We start from the raw sequence: 23,433 nt of genomic DNA on the forward strand, positions 1-23,433 counted from the left end.
GTTTCTTTATATTTCATGCTAAGTGACAATTGAGAAGCCTTCTCATTTCATATTATTTTACAGAAATTTATTTGATTTCACAACAAAAGGTCTCCTGAGACTGCCAACATATTTTACATCTCAACCTTAGGGGAGCTTCCTGACTCAACTTCATACTGCTTAAATTACATTGCACGTTTTATAAATCTCACCAACCTTAGATAAGTGTATTTGAGATTTTTATCCAGGGAAAGGCACACACCAAATCATATCTTCTCTGCCACACCAAACAGCAGCTGGTTTGCTACCCTGGCTCCCCTTTCTTTGGCCATATACAGACCCACGTGATGCATAAACTCCTGCCATCAAAATTTAAACTCATGCCCTAGCTTTTACAATTATCATGTCTATTTTCTATTGTTTGTATAATATATACATAAATAATGTTATATATCTAAGTCTTTTTGTTAATCAAGTCCAATCAAGTTAATCTAACATAAAAAAAATCAGTTATGGCTAGCATTATTCTAAGTTTTATTATGTAACTTGGTTGGACTTTGTTCATAAAAAGATTTAGATGTGTAGCATTACTCTATATACAAACCTGAGGATGAGCTAGAGTTCCTTTGGTGTCATAGGCTACTTCAAGTGGGATATCAAAGGTTGCGCAGCCACGCGAATACACCACCACGCTCTCTAGAGGCTCCAGAAAGCCGCGGTTTTTAGCAGACATGGTTGAGCACACGAAATCCAGCACGCAGATATCTGTGCATACGCCTACAACCACCAGCTTCCCAATCCAAGCAACAAAATAAAATGCATTACATCAGTGGTTATAACTTGTAATGATATGATATAAAAAATCAGCAGTTTACTTTGCCAGAAACAATCACAAATTACTCACTGTGTTGATCTTATTTTTCTTCACCCAATCTACAAAAACATTGGAACCGTCCTCTTCTATCGACCCCAAGTATCCATCAAAACAATCCTTTCGTCTGATTGTAACGTTGCTTTCATTCTCTAACCATCTTAAAGCTGCAATTCAATGCAAAATTATATAGATCATGCCATGTCATGTCATGCCTGAATCATTTGGACTATTGAGAGAAAGCTAAACAAGATTTGACAATTGGTAAACCTGGAACAAGATTTGATTCGTCAGTTCCAACAATACAGTGAGGAGGATAAGGGTCCTCTGACTTGTTAGGGTGGTGAGAATCCAGGAAAGCCATGACTGGCAATTTCTTCTCACAGAACAATCTTGCTAGCCTTTCTGATTCATTGATCATCCCTGATATCTGTCTGTTGGCTTCTCTTGGAGCCTGAAAAGCAAGTAAATCAATCACAAACACACATGCAGGGTCTCAAATCTGAATACTAGTTAATAAAGAGTACCAGATTTCCAGAACCAACAGTACAGAATCCATTTATGATGTCCACAAGAACAAGACCATTGACAGTGGCTTCGGTTAATACCACTGACTCCTGCTCCAGAGGAATCTCATTCTTGAGGAGCTCAACTGTTTGTGACACCATACTCCCCTTTCCTGCACTTGTATTCAGTTTACTGTAACACTAACATCAGAATCAGATATGTCTCTTACCGTATTAAAAAAAAAAATCAGATACGTCTCTTCGTATATAACTTCATATATAATAATTAATATAAAATTGGATCGGGACGACTTTTTAATTTTTAAATAATTGAATCAAACTGCACTGCCAATACCCCTGTTAGAGAGTGTCGTGTGGCTTCAAGTCTCCTTCACTCTCAGTGTAATCCGTGAGACCGTGACCGTGACTCAATACATTAGAAGAGTCAAAACAAGTTTTCCAACCTTGATAAGGACGATAAATATCTTTCTTTTGATCCGCATTTCCACACACTTTTTCTTCTTTAGTATCATTATTGGCATAACGTGATTCATTTCACACTATCTATAGGGAATGCTAGGTCACCAACTTTTGTGATTTATAGTTATTAAATAATTATTAATGATGATTTTAATGATGTGAGATTGATGTGAGATTTCATCCAATAACTCATTTTTTTTTACTGGTTATATGTTGGCAAAAATTTAACAAAGTTGCTAACTCTCTAGATTTTTTCATATCTATATTGCCTTACCCTTTATTGATATTTAATCATTATATACTTTTTTATATTATGGTACAAAAATAAAAATTTTCATATAGACTAAAAATCGTACACTAAATTAACTTCAATGTGTTTACGTATATTTATTCATATTAATTTACATATTTTTTAATTAAATAATTAACTATCAAAATAATTAAAATTGTCATAATAAATAGTCAAATTTATAATAAATGAATAACTAAATTTATTTATAATAATATAATAAATTTTTTTGTGAAATGTTAAATACGTACAGATTCATAGTTTTTTTTTGTACATGTAGTTGAATAAAATTTATTTAAATATATCTTGTTTACTCAAAAAATTCTTATAAGTTTCAATATTTAAAAAAAAAATTGTTTAACAAATCTGATTGCATGGGTGTATATACTGAGAAATTTTATGTTGGCATACTCAGATAAAAGTTAATAAATTCATAATGATGGATGTATCTTAAAATATAAAATAAAAAATTAGTTAGTTTTATTATATTTTGTTTGAATATACTTAAGAAGTTATATGTTGAATTTATCATGAGATAATCTCACAAATATATTTGTTAATTTTTTTTCTAATAATATTTTGGAGATAACACATCCGTTTAACATGACTTCTAAAATTACCAAATTAAATAAGGAACCTTTTTTTTTCCCTCAATGAAATCCATATAAAACCCCATCACTTTTCATTTTTCACTTTGGATAACAAATTAGTGATCTAAACACACAAATAAATGTACGTAAAGAAATCAATGCTTACCAAAAATAAAAAAAGCTAATTTTTGTTTAATTTATTTATTATAATAAATTTTAAATATTTAAAAATAATTTATTTTTATATTTTTAAATTAAATATTAATTTTAATATTTTTAACAAGTTAAACACAACCTTTTAATCATTATAACAATTAGAGTTAAGTATGGTTTTGGTCCCAAAAGTTTTGCGCCAGAATCGAAATCGTCCCTCTTCTAATTTTCGATTTAGAATCATCCTTAACGTTTTTTTCGTATTAAAATCGTCTTTTTTAATAAATTTTTTCATATTATTCCTAAACTACCCCCTGATTTAATAAAAAAAATTATAAAATTTAGAGAAAAGGATAAATAGGTCCCTGACCTTTTATCCCGCGGACATTTTCGTCTCTAACCATTGAAAAATACTTTTAAGTCCTTGACCTTCACAAAATTTGGACGGATCAGTCCTTGACGGAGGCATTTGGACGGATTAGTCCCTGACGGAGGCATTTGGACGGAGGGACTGATCCGTCCAAGTTTTGTGAAGGTCAGAGACTTAAAAGTATTTTTCAATAGTCAAGGACAAAAATGTCTGCGGGACAAAAGGTCAGGTACCTATTTGTCCTTTTCTCTAAAATTAAAAAAAAAAAGTGTTGTGGGGGGGGGGGGAGGAAAAGGGTAAGGGGGAGGGGAGGGGAGGGGAGGGGAGGGAAAGGGAAAAGGGAAGCCAGCCCCTCACCGCGGTGCCCAGCTCTCACTGCCGCGCCCAGCGCCTCACCGCCAGGCCCAGCCCTCACCGCCTCACCGCCCAGCCCTCATCTCTTCGCCCAACCTTCACCGTCGCGCCAGCCACCCACACCATAGGAGAGAGATCGGACAAAGAGAGACTCGAAGAGGGAAAAGGACTCGCGCTGCTGCTTCTTGTCGCCTCGCCACTGCTCCTCGCCGCCTCGCCGCTTCAGCTTCTTGTTTCGATCTTTGTTTCTGCTTCGTCTTCTGCTTCTTCTGAGTTTGCTTGAGTTTGAGTTTTGTGTTTGTTTTTCTGAGTTTGAATTCTAGATTTTGAGTTATGGGTTCTGATGATGATGATGATTTTTTGAGTTGAGTTCTTGATTTTTTGAGTTTGAATTCTGGGGTTATTTTTCTAAATTTGAGTTTTAGATCTGAGTTCTGATGAGGATGACAATGATGATGTTGATTTTTTGAGTTTTGGTTGGTGTGATGCAGATGATGATGGAGTAGCAGTGGGTGGTGGTGATGGTGGTGGGTTTTGGTTCTGAGTTCTTATGATTCCATTATCCATGGTGGTGGTGGTGGTGGTGGTGGTATTTTTGTCTAAAAAAATTAAAAGGACGATTTTAATACGAAAAAAAACGTTAATGACGATTTTAAATCGAAAATTAGATGAGGGACGGTTTCGATTCTGGCGCTAAACTTCAAGACCAAAATCATACTTAACCCTAACAATTACCAAAAAAAAATTTATTACGCCAATTGTATTATTAATATTTAGCATATATATTAGCAGAAATATTAAACAACCAAATTTTTTCTTAACTAAATCTAACAAAGTTAATTTTACGTATGTGCATTTTTTTAATATTTTTTTTCTTATCTTTTTCTTCTTCTTTTATTGTGTTATTATCGTGATCATCATCATTAATTCATTATCACCTACTTTTCTTCCACTTTCTTCTCCTCTCTTTTTATTTCGTTATCATTATCACAGTCTTCTTTTTCTTCCATCATTATCATCACTTCTTTCTCCACTCCTCTTCTTCCTTTTCTTCTTCTTTTTTTTTGTGTGCAATTCTTTTTTAATATTGTCGTCATCGTCATTGTCATTGTCATCATCTTCTTTTATTTTATGTCACGTTTTTCTCTCTTTTATTTCTTTTTCTTCTTTCTGTACAATTCATCTTCAACGTCGGCGTCATTGTTATCGTCGTCTTCTTCTTTTTCTATTTTGTGTGGCACGATTAAAAAATTTTGATGTCAAAATTAAAAAATTTCTATGATATGAACTCACGGTTAATAATTTTGATATTATTTTTCTGTTATATATTTTTTTCAATCAACTCATTTTCCTCCTTATTTTCAGTTTTTTTTTTGTTTTATACTCATATAATTATTATTATTTTATTCTCTAAAAAAATAAAAAAAAAGAATAAATAAAAGGAATTATGCAATTTGATTTATTTTTTTTACAATATACAAAAAAATAAAAAAAAACGTATACAAAAATTCTGCACTAAAAAAAGAATAAAAAAAATTGCAGCATTAAATTAAAAAATTTTAATATCAAAATTAAAAAAACTTTTATGTTAAAGTTAAACAATTTTTATATTACAGTTAAAAATTTTGGCATTATTTTTCTCGTAAAAAAATGTAATTTTACGTGTATATTTCTCAACAATTTTTGTTGAATTTAAATGAATTTAATTAAACTTAACTAATAAAAATACTAAAATATATAATAAAATTTTATATGATAATTACACTCAAATTTCGCCTATACTCGTATTTTGTACATTAAATTTACTTAAAAAGTAAAATATGTTTTTTCTTTAAATAAAAAATATCTATTTTATATTTTAAAAATATATTAAAATTATAATTTAAAATTTTTTTATTAAAAATATAAAAAATATGTATTAAAATTATAAATTAAAAAATATTAAAAATATAAAAAATTTAAAATTTTAATATATTTATTTTATATTTATTAAAAATAATTTAAAATTTTTTACTAATAATAATAAGAGTAAAGTATCGTTTTTGTCCTTAATATTTGTGGTAAATCCTATTTGTGTCCCTAACGTTTAAATCGTCCTATTTGTATCCCTAACGTTTGTAAAAGTGATTCAATGTTATTCTGCCATCAATTACACATCATGAGCGCTTTAGTTTGAGTTTTAAAAATCTCTTCTTGAAATTAGAATATAAATGTCTAAGATAGAATTGATGATCTACTCCGAAAAATAGCTCATCAAATGTTAAAACTAATTCCTACAACATTTACATAATTCATTTTTCTAGGGACATATTTGAATCTAAACATAAATAGTGGGTATAATATTAAAATCGAACACATCCAAGTGAGACTTAATTGAGAATGAATAATCCAAGTGAGAATAATTGAAAAATATAATCTGATTTGTTAGTATAATTGATAGTAGGATAACATTGAATTACTTTTATAAATGTTATGGAAACAAATAGGACGATTTAAACGTTAGAGACACAAATAAAATTTACCCCAAACATTAGGACAAAAACAATACTTTACTCTAATAATAATATCATATACCACGACACATGTTAGTGATATCCATAAAATAATTCATTTTCCAGTGTAGTGATTTATCTACCACCGAAACTGTATCAAAGGATAACACTTTGATGAAGCTCAGATAACCGTACATAATATGCAGTCAGCATCAACAACCTTGTACCAACTTCCCAGTCTCCGGGGAAAGTTTCAAACTTTGTTATCAAAAGCTCAACTTTTTCCAGTGAGCTATTTTTGCAGACCAAGAACAAGGCCTTCAGTTTCTGGGTCGGGGATGAGATCAGTGATTGCCTTAAGTGGTTCTTCTTCTTCGTATGCAGTTGATGATGGGTTTGTTACACTGATCGAATATGTGGGCAAAAGAGGAATAAATGTGGAAGATGGTTTGGTGGTGTTGCTCGATCACATACAATATGCTTGCAAGAGAATTGCAACTCTTGTGGCTTCTCCTTTCAATTCCAGCCTTGGCAAGCAAGAGGGTATTGGTGCTGCTGCTGGTTCAGATAGGGATGCTCCTAAGCCTCTTGATATTGTCTCGGTAAGTCTTCCTTCTGTGATTACTACTACTTAAATAGTTAAATCGAATGTCATTTTATAATCCTTCAGTTTCACGTGATTGACTTGGTGCCAAATTTGGTTTGGGGGATTGATACTGCTGTGTGGTTTCTGTTTCTGAGAGTGTAGTTGATTAATTGGGTTGAATATGGTATGCTTGAAAATGAGAGGGCTAAAAAAGAACCGAACGGATACGGAGTTAATCATCATTTGCATTCATCTTTTGGATAAAAAATTATGTGTTTTCCAATTAAGATAGACATGAGATGGAAGTGGAAACATAACTATATGCTTCCAGGTCTCGGAACTTGCAAGTTTCAATTCATGACTTTTGCCATGTGCATAATTAATTCCAATATAGTTCACAAGAATTGCAGCCAAATTGCCAATCTTTTGAATGCTGATAGAGAGATATACTTAAATCTTTTAAAGCTATTGTGTTCTTTGGATTACATCCTGTAAAGTAATTCAGTTTTAAGTTCTGTTCTTGCCATTTTATCTTGTTCATAGCTATGCAATTTCGTTTACTAACAGGATATCAAGGAATTAAGAAGTTAGTTTATTAATCAGTACTTCCATCATGTATTACTACAGAATGAAATTATCTTATCATCACTCCAAAAGTCTGGAAAAGTTGCTGTTATGGCTTCGGAAGAAAACGATGCACCAATTTGGATAAGTGACGATGGTCCATACGTGGTGGTAACAGATCCCCTTGATGGTTCACGAAACATTGATGCATCAATTCCAACTGGTACAATCTTTGGTATTTATAAGCGCCTTGAGGAACTAGATGATCTACCCACTGAGGAGAAAGCTATGCTGAATTCGCTCCAAAGTGGAAGTAGGCTGGTTGCTGCTGGATATGTTTTATATTCATCTGCAACTATACTGTGTACCACCTTTGGTTCCGGATCTCAGACATTCACTCTTGATCATTCAACAGGAGACTTTATCCTCACGAATCCAAGCATCGAAATTCCTCGCCGTGGTAACAAGTGTAGATAGTGTCCTTACTAATTTGCTAGTTGTTTATAACTTAACATTTGATTCTCCCTTATTATGTATCAACTTTACTTTCTTTGGTTTGCTGTTGAGTATCATTGTTCATTGCTATCTCTTCTTCTATACTTCTGTATAAAACTTGAGGTATATAGCTTAAAGATTTAATGCTTGATAAATTATGTTCTTGACAGGGCAAATTTATTCGGTGAATGATGCTCGGTATTTTGATTGGCCTGAAGGATTAAGGCGGTATATAGACACAATTAGACAAGGAAAAGGTAAATATCCAAAGAAGTATTCAGCTAGGTATATATGTTCCCTGGTGGCTGATCTCCACCGAACTTTGATGTATGGGGGCGTGGCGATGAATCCGAGGGATCATCTCCGGCTTGTGTACGAAGCAAACCCTCTTAGTTTCATTGTAGAGCAGGCTGGTGGAAGAGGATCTGATGGCAAAAATAGAATTCTTTCCCTTCAACCAGTTAAATTGCACCAAAGGCTTCCTCTATTCTTGGGGAGTTTGGAGGATATGGAAGAGCTAGAAAGTTATGACGATGTTCAACAAAGAGTGAATCCAGGTTATGAGGTTTGATAATGTGGCACAAAAGTTTTCAACATTGGTGTAAATCCGATCTGCTTCAGGAATTGTGATGCAAATATATTTTTCCCTTCTCTTGCTATTCACTTTTCTTGACTCTGCTTCCTTGAGATGACTATGGACACTGCTTACAACACTGTAGGGATATAAATTAATATGTCATCTATCATCTTATTTTGATCTGTTTGGGTCTTTGGCTGGTTTAAGTAGCAGAGTTTGGTGAAACTATATCATTCAGCAATAGCATAAATATTGCATGGTATGGTATATTTAGCAGAGAACTTACAATATTCAGAAAAAAACCTAGTAATCTAAATGAATGCGTCGTCATTGTACACATATATAGAATAATACTAATAGTGGAAATGGCTTTGAGCATATCAATATTTACATCCTGACCGCCAAAAAAGATTACAACTAAAAAAGGGGCAAAACACAATGGATATTCATCAAATATTCCATAAGTGGCACTAACCGCAGTAATTGCTTTTTCACCGCGCGCATTTTAGCATGAATCTCGGTGTCACTCTCCCTTTGTTTTGCTCTAATGAGTAATCTAATCTCTGCAGCTCTCGTCAATCGTCATCTGTTTCCACTGCCACCAGCTGACCAACTAGGGAGAAAATATATAAAAATAATAAAAGAAAATATGCAAATAAATACAAAACCATGCAATAAAAAGTAACAGTGAGGAGTTCTAGAAGGAAGAAGAACATGAAGAATTGGTAGCTAGTGGCAGGCAGATATTTTATATTGTGAAGTTGAGAGAGGCGATTATGGCAACATGCTATCCGTCTCCATCACCAAAACGACATAGTATCGCTCCGATGGCCGACCCCAATTCCAATCCGAAACCTAGCTACTCTAACGGGCCTTACAGAGCCCCCAAGTCCAAGCCTACACCGCCTCCCCGCCACGCCACCTTCCGTATACTCTGCCACGCGTCACGCATCGGCGGCATCATTGGTAAGTCCGGCAACGTCATCAAGGCGCTCCAGCAGGCCACCGGCGCCAAGATCCGGGTCGAAGACGCCCCGCAAGAGTCCCCCGACCGGGTCATATTCGTGGTGGCGCCAGTCTCTTCCTCCGCCGGCGGAAATGGCGGTGACGGCGATGCTGGAGACGGTTCGGAGGAGGTCTCGCAGGCGCAGGAGGCGCTGGTGAAGGTGTTCGAGAGGATACTTGACGTCGCAGCCGAGGGTGATAGCTCGTGTTTGGACGACGAGAGGGTTGTGTCGTGCCGTCTTCTGGCGGAGGCGGCGCAGGTGGGGTCCGTGATCGGGAAGGGTGGGAAGGTGGTGGAGAAGATCAGGAGGGACACCGGATGCAAGATTAGGGTTTTGAACGACCGTTTGCCGGCGTGCGCTGCGCCCTCCGATGAGATTGTTGAGGTCAGTGAGTTTTCCTTTTTGTTGCATGATGGTACATTGTGTCTGAGTAGCGTTGCTGTGCTGAATTGTGAGATTCTGCATGTGAGTAGGGTTTTTGGATTACTGGATTTGATTGTGAGCAGCGTTTTTGAAGTGTGAGTAGGGCTTTTGGATTATTGGATTTGATTGTTTAGGATTATGAATGCTGTAAAGATAAACCACTAGGATGGAGGATTAATGAGGATTGTATGCTATTTATGCTGAGAAAATACCTTTTTGAGTTGTTTTAGGTAGAAGGCTGTGCCTCATCCGTAAAGAAGGCCCTTCTCGCAGTCTCTCGTCGGCTTCAAGATTCTCCCTCAGTCGATAAAACAATGAAGACGATGGGAAGCAGACCTTATGAAGTAGTTCAGCATGGAGCTTCCGGAGTTCTGCATGAGACTTCGACTGATCTGCGGCAAAGGACATCGGCATTATCGAATTTGTCAGGAGGCTCTAACTTCAATTCCAATGGAGTTCATACGTGGCACCCTGAAGTCAATAGAGCACCAGTCTTGGATCCAAAAGCAACTCAGCAGGAAGTTATGTTTAGAATTCTTTGTTCGGATGACAGGGTTGGTGCTGTGATTGGAAAAGGTGGCAGTATTGTAAGAGCTCTTCAGAGTGATACAGGAGCCAATATAAATATTTTTCCTCCGTTCCCTGATTGCGAGGATAGATTAATTACTATTACTGCTATGGAGGTTTGTTAAATGCAATTGCTTTTATTTTACTTTTTCTTGCATCTTGTAGTTGTATGCTTGTATTCTATCATATTTTCTATAGTTATTAACTTTTCTTTTCCTGATGGCTCCATTCTTTGCAGAATCCTGAAACGAGATATTCCCCAGCACAGAAGGCTGTTGTGCTTGTTTTCTCCAAGTCAGTAGAAGGCATTGTTGAGAAAGGGCTAGACTTGGGATTTAAAAAGGAGTTGTCTGTTACTGCACGTCTTGTAGTCCCATCAAACCACGTGGGCTGTTTGATAGGGAAAGGAGGAGCAATAGTATCGGAAATGCGGAAGGCAACAGGGACTAGCATAAGAATAATTGGTGGCAACCAAGTTCCAAAGTGTGTATCAGATAACGATGTTGTTCAGGTGCGGAGATGATTCTTTATTTGGCATTGCTCAATCAAGAGTTGCTGAAGAATGGTTCTTATTTCTTCACTACATTATTCTGTGTAACTTATAATGCAAAGAAACCAACTCCTCCCTAGGCCTGAACAGTTTTCTTTTTCTCATCACTCTTTCTGCTATTTTGTGTACTTAAATGGTGCCAGTTATACCTTGACTTATCTTCAAAAAGAAAATGTAAGCCATACATCTTCCGACCATTTCCTTTTACTTCCAGTTACACCTCTTTCCTTTCCTTAAACAAAACATTTTCCTTTGAGTGCCAAATTTGTCTCTCATGGAGAATGAGGGTTTGATCTTAGAGTAGGAGCTGTTTATTCTCCATTCCCCTTAGCTTGCAGCCCAACTATCATTGACCGACCAACCATAATAGTATTCATATTTCAGTTTCATGTTTCATCTAATCTTTGGACTCCCAAAAGAGATAAAGGTGACTTGATTGATACCCCATGGTCTCCAGTGTCATTCAGTTTCACTTATATGGCTTAGCATATTTGGAGTTGACAAGAGAAACATCGTATTTCATAGAGTATTTCTATTTACATAAAAAACTTATAATATCTTTTTGCAGTGAATTCATCAGGACAAATCTTGCAATGATGTTTATGGATTTGTTAATTACTATATTTGTGTTTTGTTGCCAGATATCAGGAGAGTTTTCAAATGTTAAGGATGCATTACATAATGTAACTAGTCGACTGCGGGATAATCTTTTTGTTAGTGTGCGAAACAGTGCTGGAGTACGGAATCTTTCCTCTGTACCAGCTGAGACCAATCTCTATGGGAGACCGAGGGATCATATTCCTCTTGGAGGTCCACCAGTTCTTGGTGTTCCTCATAGTCTAGGTACACATTCTCTGTCCCAAAGCTTAGATCATCTTTCACTGAATCCAAATTTAGATCATCCTTCACCAGGGTCATGGCCACAACAGGTATATTGCTTTTTCTCTGCTGGCTTCTGTTCCATTTCAAGATCTCCTTTTAGTATATGATTAAATATGTTTGCAGAGAGTGGCTGGAATAAATTCTAGAGGCACCAATGATGTTGTCAAGGGGTTGACTTCTCGAAAAGGTGGCTTAGAACATGGCAGGTTGGTGATGTCACTTGATGCACACTGTAGTTGCATATATTTTTGATTAGTATGAAGTGCTATTTATGGATCAGTATGCTCCCTCTTGTTTTTGGTGGCATACACAACCCTTAAAATATGATCAGTTCATGTACTTGTATGAGATTGCTGGTTTTTGTTGATGAGCTCATATTGTCATATGTTCTTAGAAAACCAGTTTTCTGGTGTCATGTCCCCTTCTTTCTGGTGGCAAACCATTACATGGAATTAGTCTCTAACTCTCTATTGTTCTGTTAAAAAACTTCAATATTGACTATTCTGTTATCATTGGTCATTTGCATAATTTTGAACCCTGGCATTGAGGTAAGTCGTGGACTACTATAACATTTTATTGTGTTGATAGTGAATTAATTCACTTAGTAGACCTAATGCATATTTAAATATTTAGGTTCCCATCTAAGAATGTGATTGATAGGTGATCATCCCTCTATAAATGCTTGCCTAGGTTGATTATTTGCTGTGGCCTATGGAATAGGAAGAGGCTTCTCCTCACTCTAAACATTTTACTAGCAAAAATATATGTTTGAAGAAAACATAAATAAACGAACAAGAGGAAGCAATTTCTGATAGAGTAATGGAAGTGGTTATTAATACTCATCTTTCCTCTGCAGTGGGAGTAAAGCCACCACGGTGACCAAGAGAACTGTGGAAATTCCGGTTCCTGATGATGTTTTTGGCTCTGTATACGGGGAAAATGGGAGCAATTTGGATCAACTGAGACAGGTACCTACCCTGAGATATATGATGGGCATATGTTTGATTTGTTCTTTTACTTACTAGGGTGTTTTTTTTATATCACTAATTTGATTTCATAATTGGTTTTTGTTTAGCCTTCAATAGAGAAAAAGTAAGTTATGGTTCTTAAATCACTTGATATTTATGGTAGAAGTATATGTCGTGTTTCTTCTCTATACTTGGTGTGTAGACTATTTTTACCAACCCCCACCATCTTTTTCTTAAATGTGTTCTGTTCTTTTATCAGATTTCAGGTGCTAAGGTTACTGTCCAGGAACCGCGTCACAGTACAAGGGACAGGACTGTCGTGATATCTGGTACGCTTGACGAAACTCGAGCAGCAGAAAGCCTTCTCCAAGCTTTTATTCTCAATGGATCACCCTCATGATGACTATCTCATTAATATCCCATTAATTTTCAAATTGATTTAGTTATTTTAGCATTTTTTTTAAATTATTTTTTTTACCCCACCTAAAAGAAGCAATGTACACTACTACATTAGGAAAATAGGGAGGCCATGTATACTACAGTAAACATTTGCTAAATTAATGTCTGATGCAGTTCACTGAAGGGTAGTGTACTGACTGGAACCTCGTTAACGTTTGGGGTATATCTACCTCAGTAGTCAGTAACAACAAGCCTTCCATTAATCAACATTTGCCGCATCTTTCGTTGATCTAGTTGAACTGGCTTAATTACCCCACATTTTAATGTGCGTGAACATATCTCGATGAATATTTTAATGATCTCTCACATCTCAGGAAAGCAAAAAAGCATATGTCAATTGTTCTTCGCCAATCCTTAAACGCTGTGAGCGGTGATTTGTCAAAACACTAATTTTAAAATTTGAGTGTTCTTTTAAATAGAAAAAAAAGTAATATAGCAGTTTTGCACTGTGAATACTCAATGGAAGGCTTCCTAATAGTTCCATAAAATCAAGGAAATCGATGTTGAGAATTATTGCATGTCAAAAAGATCACCCACGTATAGTGAACCAGAGATAAACATCTCAACGCATATCCACAATCATGTAAATTAGTGTTAAATGAATCATTAAAACAAGTTGGTGACCCAATCGGAAAAAGCATTCAAGGCCAAAGTGTAACAATTGAACAGCTGCAGCTTAAGGGGTAGGATTAAGAGTGATCTCCACATTATCATGGACTCCTTGCAGGAGTAACTCTCCGTCATACGATACCACTTTCCGTTTTTTGGCTGCCCTTAGCGTTCCCACAAGTGCTTCAAATATATTTGCGCATTGATCATCGTTAAATAGTGTTCCAAATGTAACCTTCATAATACAAGCCATACTGTGGTCATTTAGATTATGCAATGCATTAGGGTATATGACATGAAACTTACACATACATGATACATGCTCATATACAGGCAAATAAATTCACTGCTATTTGCTCTGACATCGTCATGGACTTGTCCAACTAAAATATCACAATGCACTTGTTGATTACTATATTTTCTAGTGAATTACTGTGTGAGACAGTTTATAGCATTCAAACAGAACAAATTTCAGGTCTCTGTCAAGACTTCGATTACAGTTATGCACTACTTATGCAGTCCTTTTCATTTATTTATTTTTGTCATTGGATATTTCAACTTCATTGTCAGCTTCAAAATTTCATAAGACATAATGAATCAAATCTATACGTCGGAGACTTGAAATGATAGCTTTCCCAAGAAAAATAAAACTATCTTCTTGGCTATTACTATCAAGTAAAATTCATGCATTTGGCACAACCAGAACTGATTATCACCCCTTCTGTTTTCATTTCGAGTGGTAGACCTAGATCCATAGTTAGATATACAAATGAATGAACATGAACATCTATTAGCGAATTAAAATTATTAAGAATTTAAGATCCCATTTATATCACCAGAAGATCTAGAATGCTTGCATACATAAGTATGATGAAATGACTAATATTTTGATATTGGAATTCCATATTATTATATATATGGATAAGGAAGATCAAAAGAAAAGAAGATCCGAATTGTAGACCTTGTAAGAACCATCTGTTTGGACCTGACCGAGCCTCTTGATCTCTTCTCTGAGGCGTTGAACCTCTTCTTCTACATTCATGATTGCAACAACAATATCTTCTCCTCAGCTTAGGATTTAGGATCACCACTACACACACAAGAAATTATCCTTTTTCACCGGGTGAACATTCTCTTCAGCCTCGCACTATTTTATACTTGAATATGCACTTTGTTAGTAAAACATAAAATGCATGGTGGACGTACCTAATTAACTATACACGATCAATAGTAAAAAACTAAAAATGACTAATGCACTAATTATATTTATCCCAACATCTATCATAAAAAGCAATAAACTTGATAATAGAGAATGAAACCATTTTTATAACTCAATTATGACTATTAAAAAAAATAATATTAAAAAACATCATATGATATTATATAAAGATGAATTATTACGAAGAGATGAAAATATAATAAAAATTTTATGACATAATACAAAAATAAAAGATTATACCATCTAAAAAAAATTCTTATGTGATAATATAAAATAAAATTTAAATATCTAAAAATAATTGTAAAAATAAAATAAAATAGATGTGTCTTCTAAAAAAATAAAATAAAATGCAAGAAAAAGAAAATTAAAAAAAAAAAAACGTTCACTGCACGCATTTCTTACCTCGTGTGCAAGAAATTTCCTCTGAAATCAAACTCGTATCATTCAAAAAACCCCCTCACAGCTCAGAACTCACTCTACAACAACCACCATTCCGTTCTCTCGGAAATCCTAACCCTTTGCTTTCGATCATCATCCTCCTATCATGGCCGAAGACCATCACGGTGTTCCCTTTTCTCCTCCGTCGTCGTCCTCCTCGTCATCACCGGCTCCGCTTGGCTCGTCGGTGATATCTCTGGTGAACAGGCTGCAGGATATTTTCTCGCGCGTTGGGATACAGAACACCATCGAGCTGCCGCAGGTGGCGGTGGTAGGGAGCCAAAGCAGCGGTAAGTCGAGCGTTCTAGAGGCGTTGGTCGGACGCGACTTCCTTCCCCGCGGCAACGACATCTGCACCCGGCGGCCCCTCGTTCTTCAGCTTGTCCAGACCAAACGCCATCCCGACGGCACCGAAGAGGAGTTTGGAGAGTTTCTCCACCTTCCTGGCAGGAGGTTCCATGATTTCTCACAGATTCGCAGGGAGATTCAGGTATTTTCATTTTCATCATTATCTTTGAGTTGGAATGAATCTTTCTTTCTTGTTTAAAATTTATTTTATTCTATGTTTTCTATTTCTTGCTGAATTTTGAATCTGTGATTATGAGATGAAGTTGTAATGAATTAATGATGATGATGTTCTGTAGTTTTCTGGGTTTATAAACAATGAAATGGAGCAAACAAATGGTTGAGTGAATGCACAGTTTCAAACTAGAGGAAAATGAGTGTGTGTGGGTTTTGAATGTGATGTTTGGTGGATGATCACTGTTAGTTACTATGATATCGGTACTTTTGGCGGCTTATTGCTGTCTTTGCTTGAAGGTTTGTTACTTTCTCTAGCTGCTCTTTTTAACCGGGTTTAAGCTCGTGAAATAGAAACAGCTGAATTTGGAATGCCTGTGATTTTGGATGTTCTCTACTGTGTAATGCTCTTGATGGATTGATGAGGCACAGATGATGCGCTTTCTGTTGATTAATTGTCTTTCCTTTACAGCTTCTTTTAACTTGTGTATTTCCGTTTATCAACTTTTGAATTTCTTATGCCATGATAAACTAATTATTGTCTAGTGTGCATTACTCTTGATGGATTGGTAAGGTATTGACTGTGCGATAAATGTCCATTAAGTGTCTTTTCTTTGCTGCTTCTTTTAACTTGTATATTTTCCTTGATTAACTTTGTTTTATATTATTATTATCTATAGGCTGAAACCGATAAAGAAGCAGGAGATAATAAAGGAGTCTCAGATAAGCAGATTCGTCTAAAGATTTTTTCTCCAAATGTTTTGGATATCACACTTGTTGATCTTCCAGGCATAACAAAGGTTCCTGTTGGTGACCAGCCATCTGATATCGAAGCCCGAATCAGAACAATGATCATGTCATATATCAAAGTTCCCTCCTGTCTCATTCTAGCTGTCACACCAGCTAATTCGGATTTGGCTAATTCAGATGCTCTTCAGATGGCAGGAATTGCTGATCCAGATGGTGTGCTTTTGCTTCCTAATGCCTTAAGCTCTATTCTTTTCACATCTCTGTGATTGCTTTAAACTGTTTGTTGTTCTGTTGCAGGAAATAGAACGATTGGTGTAATCACAAAGGTCCAGTATACTCTTCCAACATACATTTGTGAAATATATAATGTTATTTCCAAGTTCTAACAAGCTTAGGCGCTCGTATGGCCTGTCCTGCAGTTAGATATCATGGACAGGGGTACTGATGCCCGGAATCTGTTACTAGGAAAAGTTGTTCCTCTTCGACTTGGTTATGTGGGTGTTGTAAATCGTTGTCAGGAGGTAATGACACAATCATACTATGGTGAAGAGAGTGTTTGATTTTGGTACATTTGTCCCGTGCATATATTCTAACTGTTCAAATAAGTGACTAAATACACTTGTGCACACGAGCATTGATCTTCCTTAGAGAAAAAAAGAAGGCCCTAGTAAATTCCTTGATTAGCATGCTGGTCTTGCTGAAATCTAGTTGTCTATGTTCTCTCATCAAACCAGGATATTCTCTTGAATCGAAGTATAAAGGATGCTCTTGTTGCTGAAGAGAAGTTTTTCCGCAGTCGTCCTGTAAGGATGCACCACTTATTATTATTGTTGTTGTTGATGCTGTTGTTTCTTCAGTCACTTATTTTTCTTATTCTGTTTGTAGGTATACAGTGGTCTAGCAGACAGCTGTGGAATTCCTCAATTGGCAAAGAAATTGAACCAGGTAGAATATCTGCAACCTTGAAAGCACAAATCAGCTTTGTTATTTATTTGTGTCTATCTTCTTACTGAAAGACCGATCCTGCAAGACCAAACCATAAATTCTTATAAGATTGTGATTTCTGGACTTAAACTTGTTATATTTTCTCTTTACATATCTCTGCAGATTCTTGCACAGCATATAAAGACTGTTTTACCAGGTCTGAGAGCTCGTATAAGCACTTCGTTGGTTGCACTTGCCAAAGAGCATGCAAGCTATGGAGATCTCACAGAGTCCAAGGCATGTGTCAATATACAAAATTACAGAAGTGTTCCTATGACTTCTTAAATATACTGTATAAAGTCCTTGTAAATAAAAGCAACATGCTTTCTTCTTTCACTGGGAAATTTATCTTATGTTATCTTGTATTTCTTTATCTCCAATAGGCTGGTCAGGGTGCTCTTCTCCTGAACATCCTTTCAAAATATTGTGACGGTACCTAATTATCTCTACTGTTTGACTTTTTATCCTTTCTTCAACCTTCACATTTCTTAGCTCCTTCAATCTTATCAATATTTTGTTTCCTTGTTGAAAACAGCATTTTCCTCCATGGTGGACGGGAAGAACGAAGAGATGTCCACTTCCGAGCTATCTGGTGGGGCAAGGATTCACTATATTTTCCAATCCATCTTTGTGAATAGTTTAGAGGTATAATCTGGTATTTACATATGGCATAAAGCTCTAATAGGAAATGAGATATAGGTATAAAGTGACACAAAGACGAGGATATGGATATTTCTAAGTTTTATGGCACCGCGTGACAAATTAGTATGAAATTAACTTAAAAACAGAATTCTGAAGTTAGTTAGTTATTATAAAAATGTTTGTATTTATCTAGATACTATTTTCCATCTATCTAGCTTTAAAATTAAGTGTGAAAACTTGTAGTTAATAATGTCTAGTAGTGTCCATAAATTGTTCAACTTCTTTGCTCCACACATAACACACACATCAGGGGTGACAGCCTCATGTGGCCTTTGATCCTTGAGAAATTATATCTTGAGAGCTAGTTGCTCAGTCCTATTATGTTATGTGACTTTGTGTTATCCTGCAGGAGGTGGATCCATGTGAAGATCTGTCGGATGATGATATTCGTACTGCCATACACAATGCAACTGGACCTAGATCGGCATTGTTTGTTCCAGAAGTAGGTCTTTAAACTCTGTTATTTTATTGATGTTAATCTTCAAAATTTCCGGAGTTAAAGCTGATTTTTATTGATTCTTGTTTCGCATTTGTTTAGTTGAGACTACATTTCTATCCTATAATTTTTTCTTTCCTTCAATTTTGAGAACATACTTATCAATTATATTCAACTAATTAGGTCCCATTTGAAGTCCTCATAAAAAGGCAAATATCTCGTCTATTGGATCCAGGCCTTCAGTGTGCCAGGTTTATATATGATGAATTAATGAAGGTATGTTTGATGTTTGCCATTGTCTCTCTCTCATTACTATCTTACAAGCATGCACCAAATTAAAATTATTTCTCCAGATCAGCCACCGCTGTATGGTCACTGAACTGCAGCGGTTTCCTTTCCTGAGAAAGCGCATTGATGAAGTTATTGGGAACTTCTTAAGAGAAGGACTTGCTCCCTCAGAGACAATGATTGCACATCTGATAGAAATGGAGGTTCGCCAAGATATTTAACTATGATGGATAAATGCATACTATCTCTACCTTCTATTGCAATTAAAAATAGTAGATGCTCAAATTCAGTTATGCAATCCATTTTAGATATGATTTCACTATGTCATCATCCTTGATTGCTGATGTCATAAATCATAACCTTTGCGTTATTCATGCCATAACTTAAATATACCCGACTAAAAGTGATTTATGTCATAATTGATATTGAAGGCAAATGTTGGAATGGAAATTATAGTAGTTTCACTGTTGATGTACTTCTAAATTTCAACTTTGGTTATTTCATGTATCTCTGATTTTTGTTGAAAACAGTTCCTGTTTTCCATAATCCTCGATATTTGCTGAACAGAATGAGTCATTTATTAATTAATTCTTAATGAAGTAGTTTGGGTGTAAAGTGAAGCCTTCATTTATTCAGATATGTCTCACTTAAGATTTTAAATTGATGGGATTCATAAATTTCATCTCTATTGGAATGAGTTTTACCCTTTGCTTGCTTGCTTGGTCAGTCATGGCTTGGTGTGCCATCTCAAAGTATTGATGATTTGTATTCTTTTGCTTGAAAATTCTAAGAATGAATATTGATTATGTTCTGGAACTTACAAGAACAATTTAACACTCCATGCCCCATGAGTGAATACTTCTTATTCCATGTTCATCATGTCTTAGTCCATGTTCCAACTACTTGAATATACAGATGGATTACATAAACACTTCCCACCCAAATTTTATTGGTGGAAGCAAGGCATTAGAACTTGCAGCGCAACAGATGAAGAATTCTAGAGTTTCTCTGTCAGTTGCTCAAGTGAAGGTATAATTCTTATTATGGACTCTTATCCAGTTATGCTACATGCTTTTCATGCTAGCTGTGAACAAAAATTTATGCTCTTTTCCTTGTTCTAAAATTTTCCTATTAATTTTCAATAGGATGCTCTGGACTCTGATAAGGGACCAGCATCCGAAAGAAATGGGAAGTCACGAGGTATGCTTCCTCTTCCACGACAACCTAATGGAGTTGTGATTGATCCGGTGTGTAACTTTATCCTGTTATATATATGTACCTAAACCCTAAACCAAGATATGTATGTGTTTCTTTAGTTAGAAACCAAGGTATGCTAAATTAGTTTCTTGTTCTGGAACATCTTTGATAAAACACAGGGCAACCGTGTTCATTCAGATGTTGAAAAAGTGATACCTTCCGGTAATTCGTTTTTCTATTTGATGGTTGAATTTGTCTAGTAGACGTGTTAAATTTTTTTATGCTTGAGGCTTTTTATCTCCAGGAAACGCTAGTGGTGGTGGATTGGGTTGGAGGCTCCCATTCGTGTTTGGTGATGGTGACAATCGTCCAGTTGTGAAGGAGAATACAGCTAGTAAGCAACATATTGAACCAGTTCATGGTATGGAGCTATCATTCTCCATCATTCAATTGAGAGAGGTATGCAGATATGTATTGGCATATCATCTTTAGCTATATCAATACCTTCCATGCAGACACACACAGGCACACATATTTTGTTTATTCTCAATGTGCTTTGGTTTCTGTAGCCCCCTCCTGTCTTGAGGCCATCTGAGAGCAGTTCGGAGACAGAAGCTATGGAAATCACAGTAACAAAGTTGCTTTTGACATCATACTATGACATTGTCAGGAAAAATGTCGAGGATCTTGTTCCTAAAGCAATTATGCACTTCTTGGTACTTCATATTTTTATTTCAATGTTTGCAAAATTTTGTTTTCAAATTAGATGTTGGAATAAAAATGTGAGAAATTTGTGATCTGCTTTCTAATAGAAAAGGATGTTAGTACACAAATACAAAATTATACATATTCCCAATTTTCCTAATAAAATGGGACAGCCCAGTGCACAAGCATACCACGTTAAGGCATCTCTCTCCTATCAAAGTTGGTGATATTTGATAGAAGGTTTTAAATTTAAAACCCATTAGATGATTTCTCCTAAAGCTTACTGCTTGTAGGCAGCCTTGTCTTTAGCATGGCTATAAATGTTGTAATTCTTGTAACATCTCTTGTTGATATCAGTATATCATTTGTGTGGAATTATTTTGGGCCAGGAGCCTATGGACTTTCATAGCATCCTATGAGATTCTATTTGCTAGTTCTTTTGAAGTGTATGAAGTAACATAACATAATGTTGATTAGGTAAATAATACCAAGAGAGAGCTACACAATGTGTTCATTCAAAAGCTGTACAGGTAACTGATGGTGATTTTGTCCTGCTAACTCAGATTGATTCTGGTGTCCATCTAAAAATTGTCTCTTGTATGCTGATTGTGTTTGGCGTGTTACATACGTACCAGAGAGGATCTGTTTGAAGAGATGTTGCAAGAACCTGAGGAGATTGCCAAGAAAAGAAAACGATGCCAAGAGCTTCTCCGTGCCTTTCAACAGGCTTTTAGGGTGGGTGATTTTCATAATTTGGTCAGCGTTGGTCTGTTTGTGTGCTGTTTTACAACATATTTGATTCTCTCTAATGGTTGGTCTCTTTGATTTCTGTGAAGGTGTTCATGTTCTTTGGTGTAAACATGAACTTCGCATCCATACTGGGTTCATATATTGTTTCATAAAATTAGTTTGGTTCTCGTTGATTCAAGTTGTTGAATGTTGTTTCACTTTATATTCTAGGCCATAATAATGGCTAGCCTTGATTTCCCCTTAATCGTTGGCCATGGTTTTCTGTTGTCTGATGACTGTACTTTCTATTGGCAGGACTTGGACGAACTACCACTTGAAGCCGAAACAGTAGAAAGAGGATACAGTTTGGCTGAATCAGCTGGCATGCCTAAAATTCATGGACTGCCAACTTCATCAATGTATAGTTCGGGAGATTACTATTCAGCTTCAACCAATAACCAGAAGTTTAAGAAATCTTCACATTCTGGGGAACTTAGATCAAGTTTAGATTCAAATGGAAGTTGGGGAGCATATATGTAAGTTTTTCCCTCCCGCATGTGTGACGTATGAAGCTAGCTGAAGCCCTTGTAGGTAGTATCTCAAAGGAATTTGACTTGAGCCATTTTTATTTTTTCATTTGTTTAAGCTGTGGCAATTTTTTGGGTTTTGGAACCCTTGACTGCCGAAGCTAGACTTACATTCAATTACCGTTTCTGAATAAAATGGTTATTGAATGTTGGTCACTGCTCATTTTTACATTAGAGTTTTCCTTTTTTCCAATGTTCCAGGCTCCTGCAAAGAATAAGGGGAGCGTATATGACCTTGCACAGTTTCCACTATCGTTTTCATTAAACATCCATGATAATGTATATTAATAATACCATTATCCTTTTTGTTAAATAGTCAGAAATTGTTCATAGTGTCCTTTAGAGTATGTATGGATGTTGTTCGGTACAATATATATAGCAGAAATATTAACTGTTAGACGGCTTGCAAATTCAGACTATTTTAATCCTCTTTTGCTGTAACTTCTGTTTTTAAAACTTTTAAGACTACTGTTATTGTTTTAGGAGTAATCTTCTCTCAGATTTAGAATATTTTCTTCTTCTTTTTTTCTTTTTTCGTTTTTTTTTTTCCCTTTTGAGAGAGTCTCATGTTGACTATCATTAGTGATTTATTCTGGGATTCATCTCTTATGAATAACTTCTATTTTCGTCAATAAGAAAAGTAAGTGCAGTGCAATATAAATGCATGTAAAACTCAAGAGACAATAACTAGTTGCTGCATACAGGGAATGTATTTAGCTGAAAAAGTTATTGTTAGATAAAAAAAACTATTTGACATAAATTTATAATGTCATATAATCTATTTTTAGATTATTTTTTTAATTATAAAAACTAGTTGATAAATGACATGTCAATTTTTCACTGATTACTGTTATAAAACTAATTTATACTGTCTGTTAATCACATAAGATTTTGAATAACTTTTTAAACAGTAGGTGAAAGAAATATAACATATTGATTTGTTTTTATAGACAACGGGCCCCAAAATGCAAAACAGAAAAAAACTATAATGAAACAATCTTAGGACGATGCACACCCCTAAAATAAACTCAACAGCTAAAGAAAGAAAAAAAAATGGGATGGTATAAATATATCCGTGACATGACCAAGTCATTTTGAAAAAAAGTAG

General features: G+C 35.5%; 5 protein-coding genes across 6 annotated transcripts; 3 read left to right on the top strand and 2 right to left on the bottom strand.

Annotated features, from left to right (window-relative positions):
• Window positions 1–29: 29 nt before the first annotated feature.
• LOC107631064 (nicotinamidase 1) lies at window positions 30–1,852 on the bottom strand. 2 transcript variants are annotated; one of them, XM_016334382.3, is made up of 6 exons: window positions 1,712–1,852; window positions 1,378–1,549; window positions 1,121–1,304; window positions 884–1,017; window positions 584–769; window positions 30–338 (listed from the first exon to the last, which is right to left on the bottom strand). In XM_016334382.3, exons 2-6 carry the CDS (start codon window positions 1,516–1,518, stop codon window positions 246–248), a joined length of 738 nt encoding a protein of 245 aa, XP_016189868.1. In that variant the 5' UTR covers window positions 1,519–1,549; window positions 1,712–1,852; the 3' UTR covers window positions 30–245. The 2 variants fall into 2 exon arrangements, with proteins under 2 accessions (XP_016189868.1, XP_016189867.1); XM_016334381.3 differs by lacking the exon at window positions 1,712–1,852 and having other exon boundaries at window positions 1,378–1,660.
• A 2,148-nt stretch (window positions 1,853–4,000) lies between these two features.
• LOC107631062 (costars family protein) lies at window positions 4,001–14,813 on the bottom strand. The gene is made up of 3 exons (XM_016334379.3): window positions 14,733–14,813; window positions 13,844–14,006; window positions 4,001–4,113 (listed from the first exon to the last, which is right to left on the bottom strand). The coding sequence occupies exons 1-3, from the start codon at window positions 14,811–14,813 to the stop codon at window positions 4,001–4,003; spliced, it is 357 nt and encodes a 118-aa protein (XP_016189865.2).
• LOC107631061 (Inositol monophosphatase family protein) lies at window positions 6,194–8,488 on the top strand. The gene is made up of 3 exons (XM_016334378.3): window positions 6,194–6,686; window positions 7,298–7,694; window positions 7,900–8,488. Exons 1-3 carry the CDS (start codon window positions 6,285–6,287, stop codon window positions 8,298–8,300), a joined length of 1,200 nt encoding a protein of 399 aa, XP_016189864.1. The 5' UTR covers window positions 6,194–6,284; the 3' UTR covers window positions 8,301–8,488.
• On the top strand, window positions 8,681–13,365 carry HEN4 (RNA-binding KH domain-containing protein). Its single transcript, XM_088507989.1, has 7 exons — window positions 8,681–9,697; window positions 9,967–10,419; window positions 10,542–10,814; window positions 11,495–11,782; window positions 11,859–11,941; window positions 12,592–12,703; window positions 12,963–13,365. The coding sequence occupies exons 1-7, from the start codon at window positions 9,083–9,085 to the stop codon at window positions 13,101–13,103; spliced, it is 1,965 nt and encodes a 654-aa protein (XP_088364115.1). The 5' UTR covers window positions 8,681–9,082; the 3' UTR covers window positions 13,104–13,365.
• A 557-nt stretch (window positions 14,814–15,370) lies between the features above and the next one.
• LOC107631058 (dynamin-related protein 3A) lies at window positions 15,371–22,728 on the top strand. The gene is made up of 20 exons (XM_016334376.3): window positions 15,371–15,918; window positions 16,628–16,910; window positions 16,995–17,023; window positions 17,117–17,218; window positions 17,432–17,500; window positions 17,583–17,642; window positions 17,805–17,918; window positions 18,065–18,113; window positions 18,217–18,326; window positions 18,733–18,825; window positions 19,003–19,095; window positions 19,173–19,310; window positions 20,023–20,136; window positions 20,253–20,354; window positions 20,484–20,526; window positions 20,609–20,763; window positions 20,874–21,020; window positions 21,487–21,539; window positions 21,645–21,744; window positions 22,054–22,728. The coding sequence occupies exons 1-20, from the start codon at window positions 15,535–15,537 to the stop codon at window positions 22,276–22,278; spliced, it is 2,463 nt and encodes an 820-aa protein (XP_016189862.1). The 5' UTR covers window positions 15,371–15,534; the 3' UTR covers window positions 22,279–22,728.
• Window positions 22,729–23,433: the final 705 nt, after the last annotated feature.

Source organism: Arachis ipaensis, chromosome B3 (assembly GCF_059453495.1).
Source record: "Arachis ipaensis isolate K30076 ecotype BB chromosome B3, ASM5945349v1, whole genome shotgun sequence".
In the NCBI taxonomy this organism is placed as follows: Eukaryota; Viridiplantae; Streptophyta; class Magnoliopsida; order Fabales; family Fabaceae; genus Arachis; species Arachis ipaensis.

What these genes read in the sequence shown, in the direction of transcription:
- LOC107631064 (XM_016334382.3), bottom strand. Translation starts at nt 1,518, where the DNA reads ATGGTGTCACAAACAGTTGAGCTCCTCAAGAATGAGATTCCTCTGGAG. An exon ending in CTGTTGGTTCTGGAAATCTG is followed by an intron (nt 1,305 to 1,377) that starts GTACTCTTTATT and finishes CTTGCTTTTCAG; the next exon opens with GCTCCAAGAGAAGCCAACAG. An exon ending in CGAATCAAATCTTGTTCCAG is followed by an intron (nt 1,018 to 1,120) that starts GTTTACCAATTG and finishes ATTGAATTGCAG; the next exon opens with CTTTAAGATGGTTAGAGAAT.
- LOC107631061 (XM_016334378.3), top strand. Translation starts at nt 6,285, where the DNA reads ATGCAGTCAGCATCAACAACCTTGTACCAACTTCCCAGTCTCCGGGGA. An exon ending in AGCCTCTTGATATTGTCTCG is followed by an intron (nt 6,687 to 7,297) that starts GTAAGTCTTCCT and finishes GTATTACTACAG; the next exon opens with AATGAAATTATCTTATCATC. An exon ending in CATCGAAATTCCTCGCCGTG is followed by an intron (nt 7,695 to 7,899) that starts GTAACAAGTGTA and finishes TGTTCTTGACAG; the next exon opens with GGCAAATTTATTCGGTGAAT.
- HEN4 (XM_088507989.1), top strand. Translation starts at nt 9,083, where the DNA reads ATGGCAACATGCTATCCGTCTCCATCACCAAAACGACATAGTATCGCT. An exon ending in TTACTATTACTGCTATGGAG is followed by an intron (nt 10,420 to 10,541) that starts GTTTGTTAAATG and finishes CATTCTTTGCAG; the next exon opens with AATCCTGAAACGAGATATTC. An exon ending in ATTTGGATCAACTGAGACAG is followed by an intron (nt 12,704 to 12,962) that starts GTACCTACCCTG and finishes TTCTTTTATCAG; the next exon opens with ATTTCAGGTGCTAAGGTTAC.
- LOC107631062 (XM_016334379.3), bottom strand. Translation starts at nt 14,813, where the DNA reads ATGAATGTAGAAGAAGAGGTTCAACGCCTCAGAGAAGAGATCAAGAGG. An exon ending in AAACAGATGGTTCTTACAAG is followed by an intron (nt 14,007 to 14,732) that starts GTCTACAATTCG and finishes TGTATTATGAAG; the next exon opens with GTTACATTTGGAACACTATT. An exon ending in GATCACTCTTAATCCTACCC is followed by an intron (nt 4,114 to 13,843) that starts CTTAAGCTGCAG and finishes ACCCACCACCAT; the next exon opens with CACCACCACCCACTGCTACT.
- LOC107631058 (XM_016334376.3), top strand. Translation starts at nt 15,535, where the DNA reads ATGGCCGAAGACCATCACGGTGTTCCCTTTTCTCCTCCGTCGTCGTCC. An exon ending in CACATCTGATAGAAATGGAG is followed by an intron (nt 19,311 to 20,022) that starts GTTCGCCAAGAT and finishes TTGAATATACAG; the next exon opens with ATGGATTACATAAACACTTC. An exon ending in ATGGAGTTGTGATTGATCCG is followed by an intron (nt 20,355 to 20,483) that starts GTGTGTAACTTT and finishes GATAAAACACAG; the next exon opens with GGCAACCGTGTTCATTCAGA.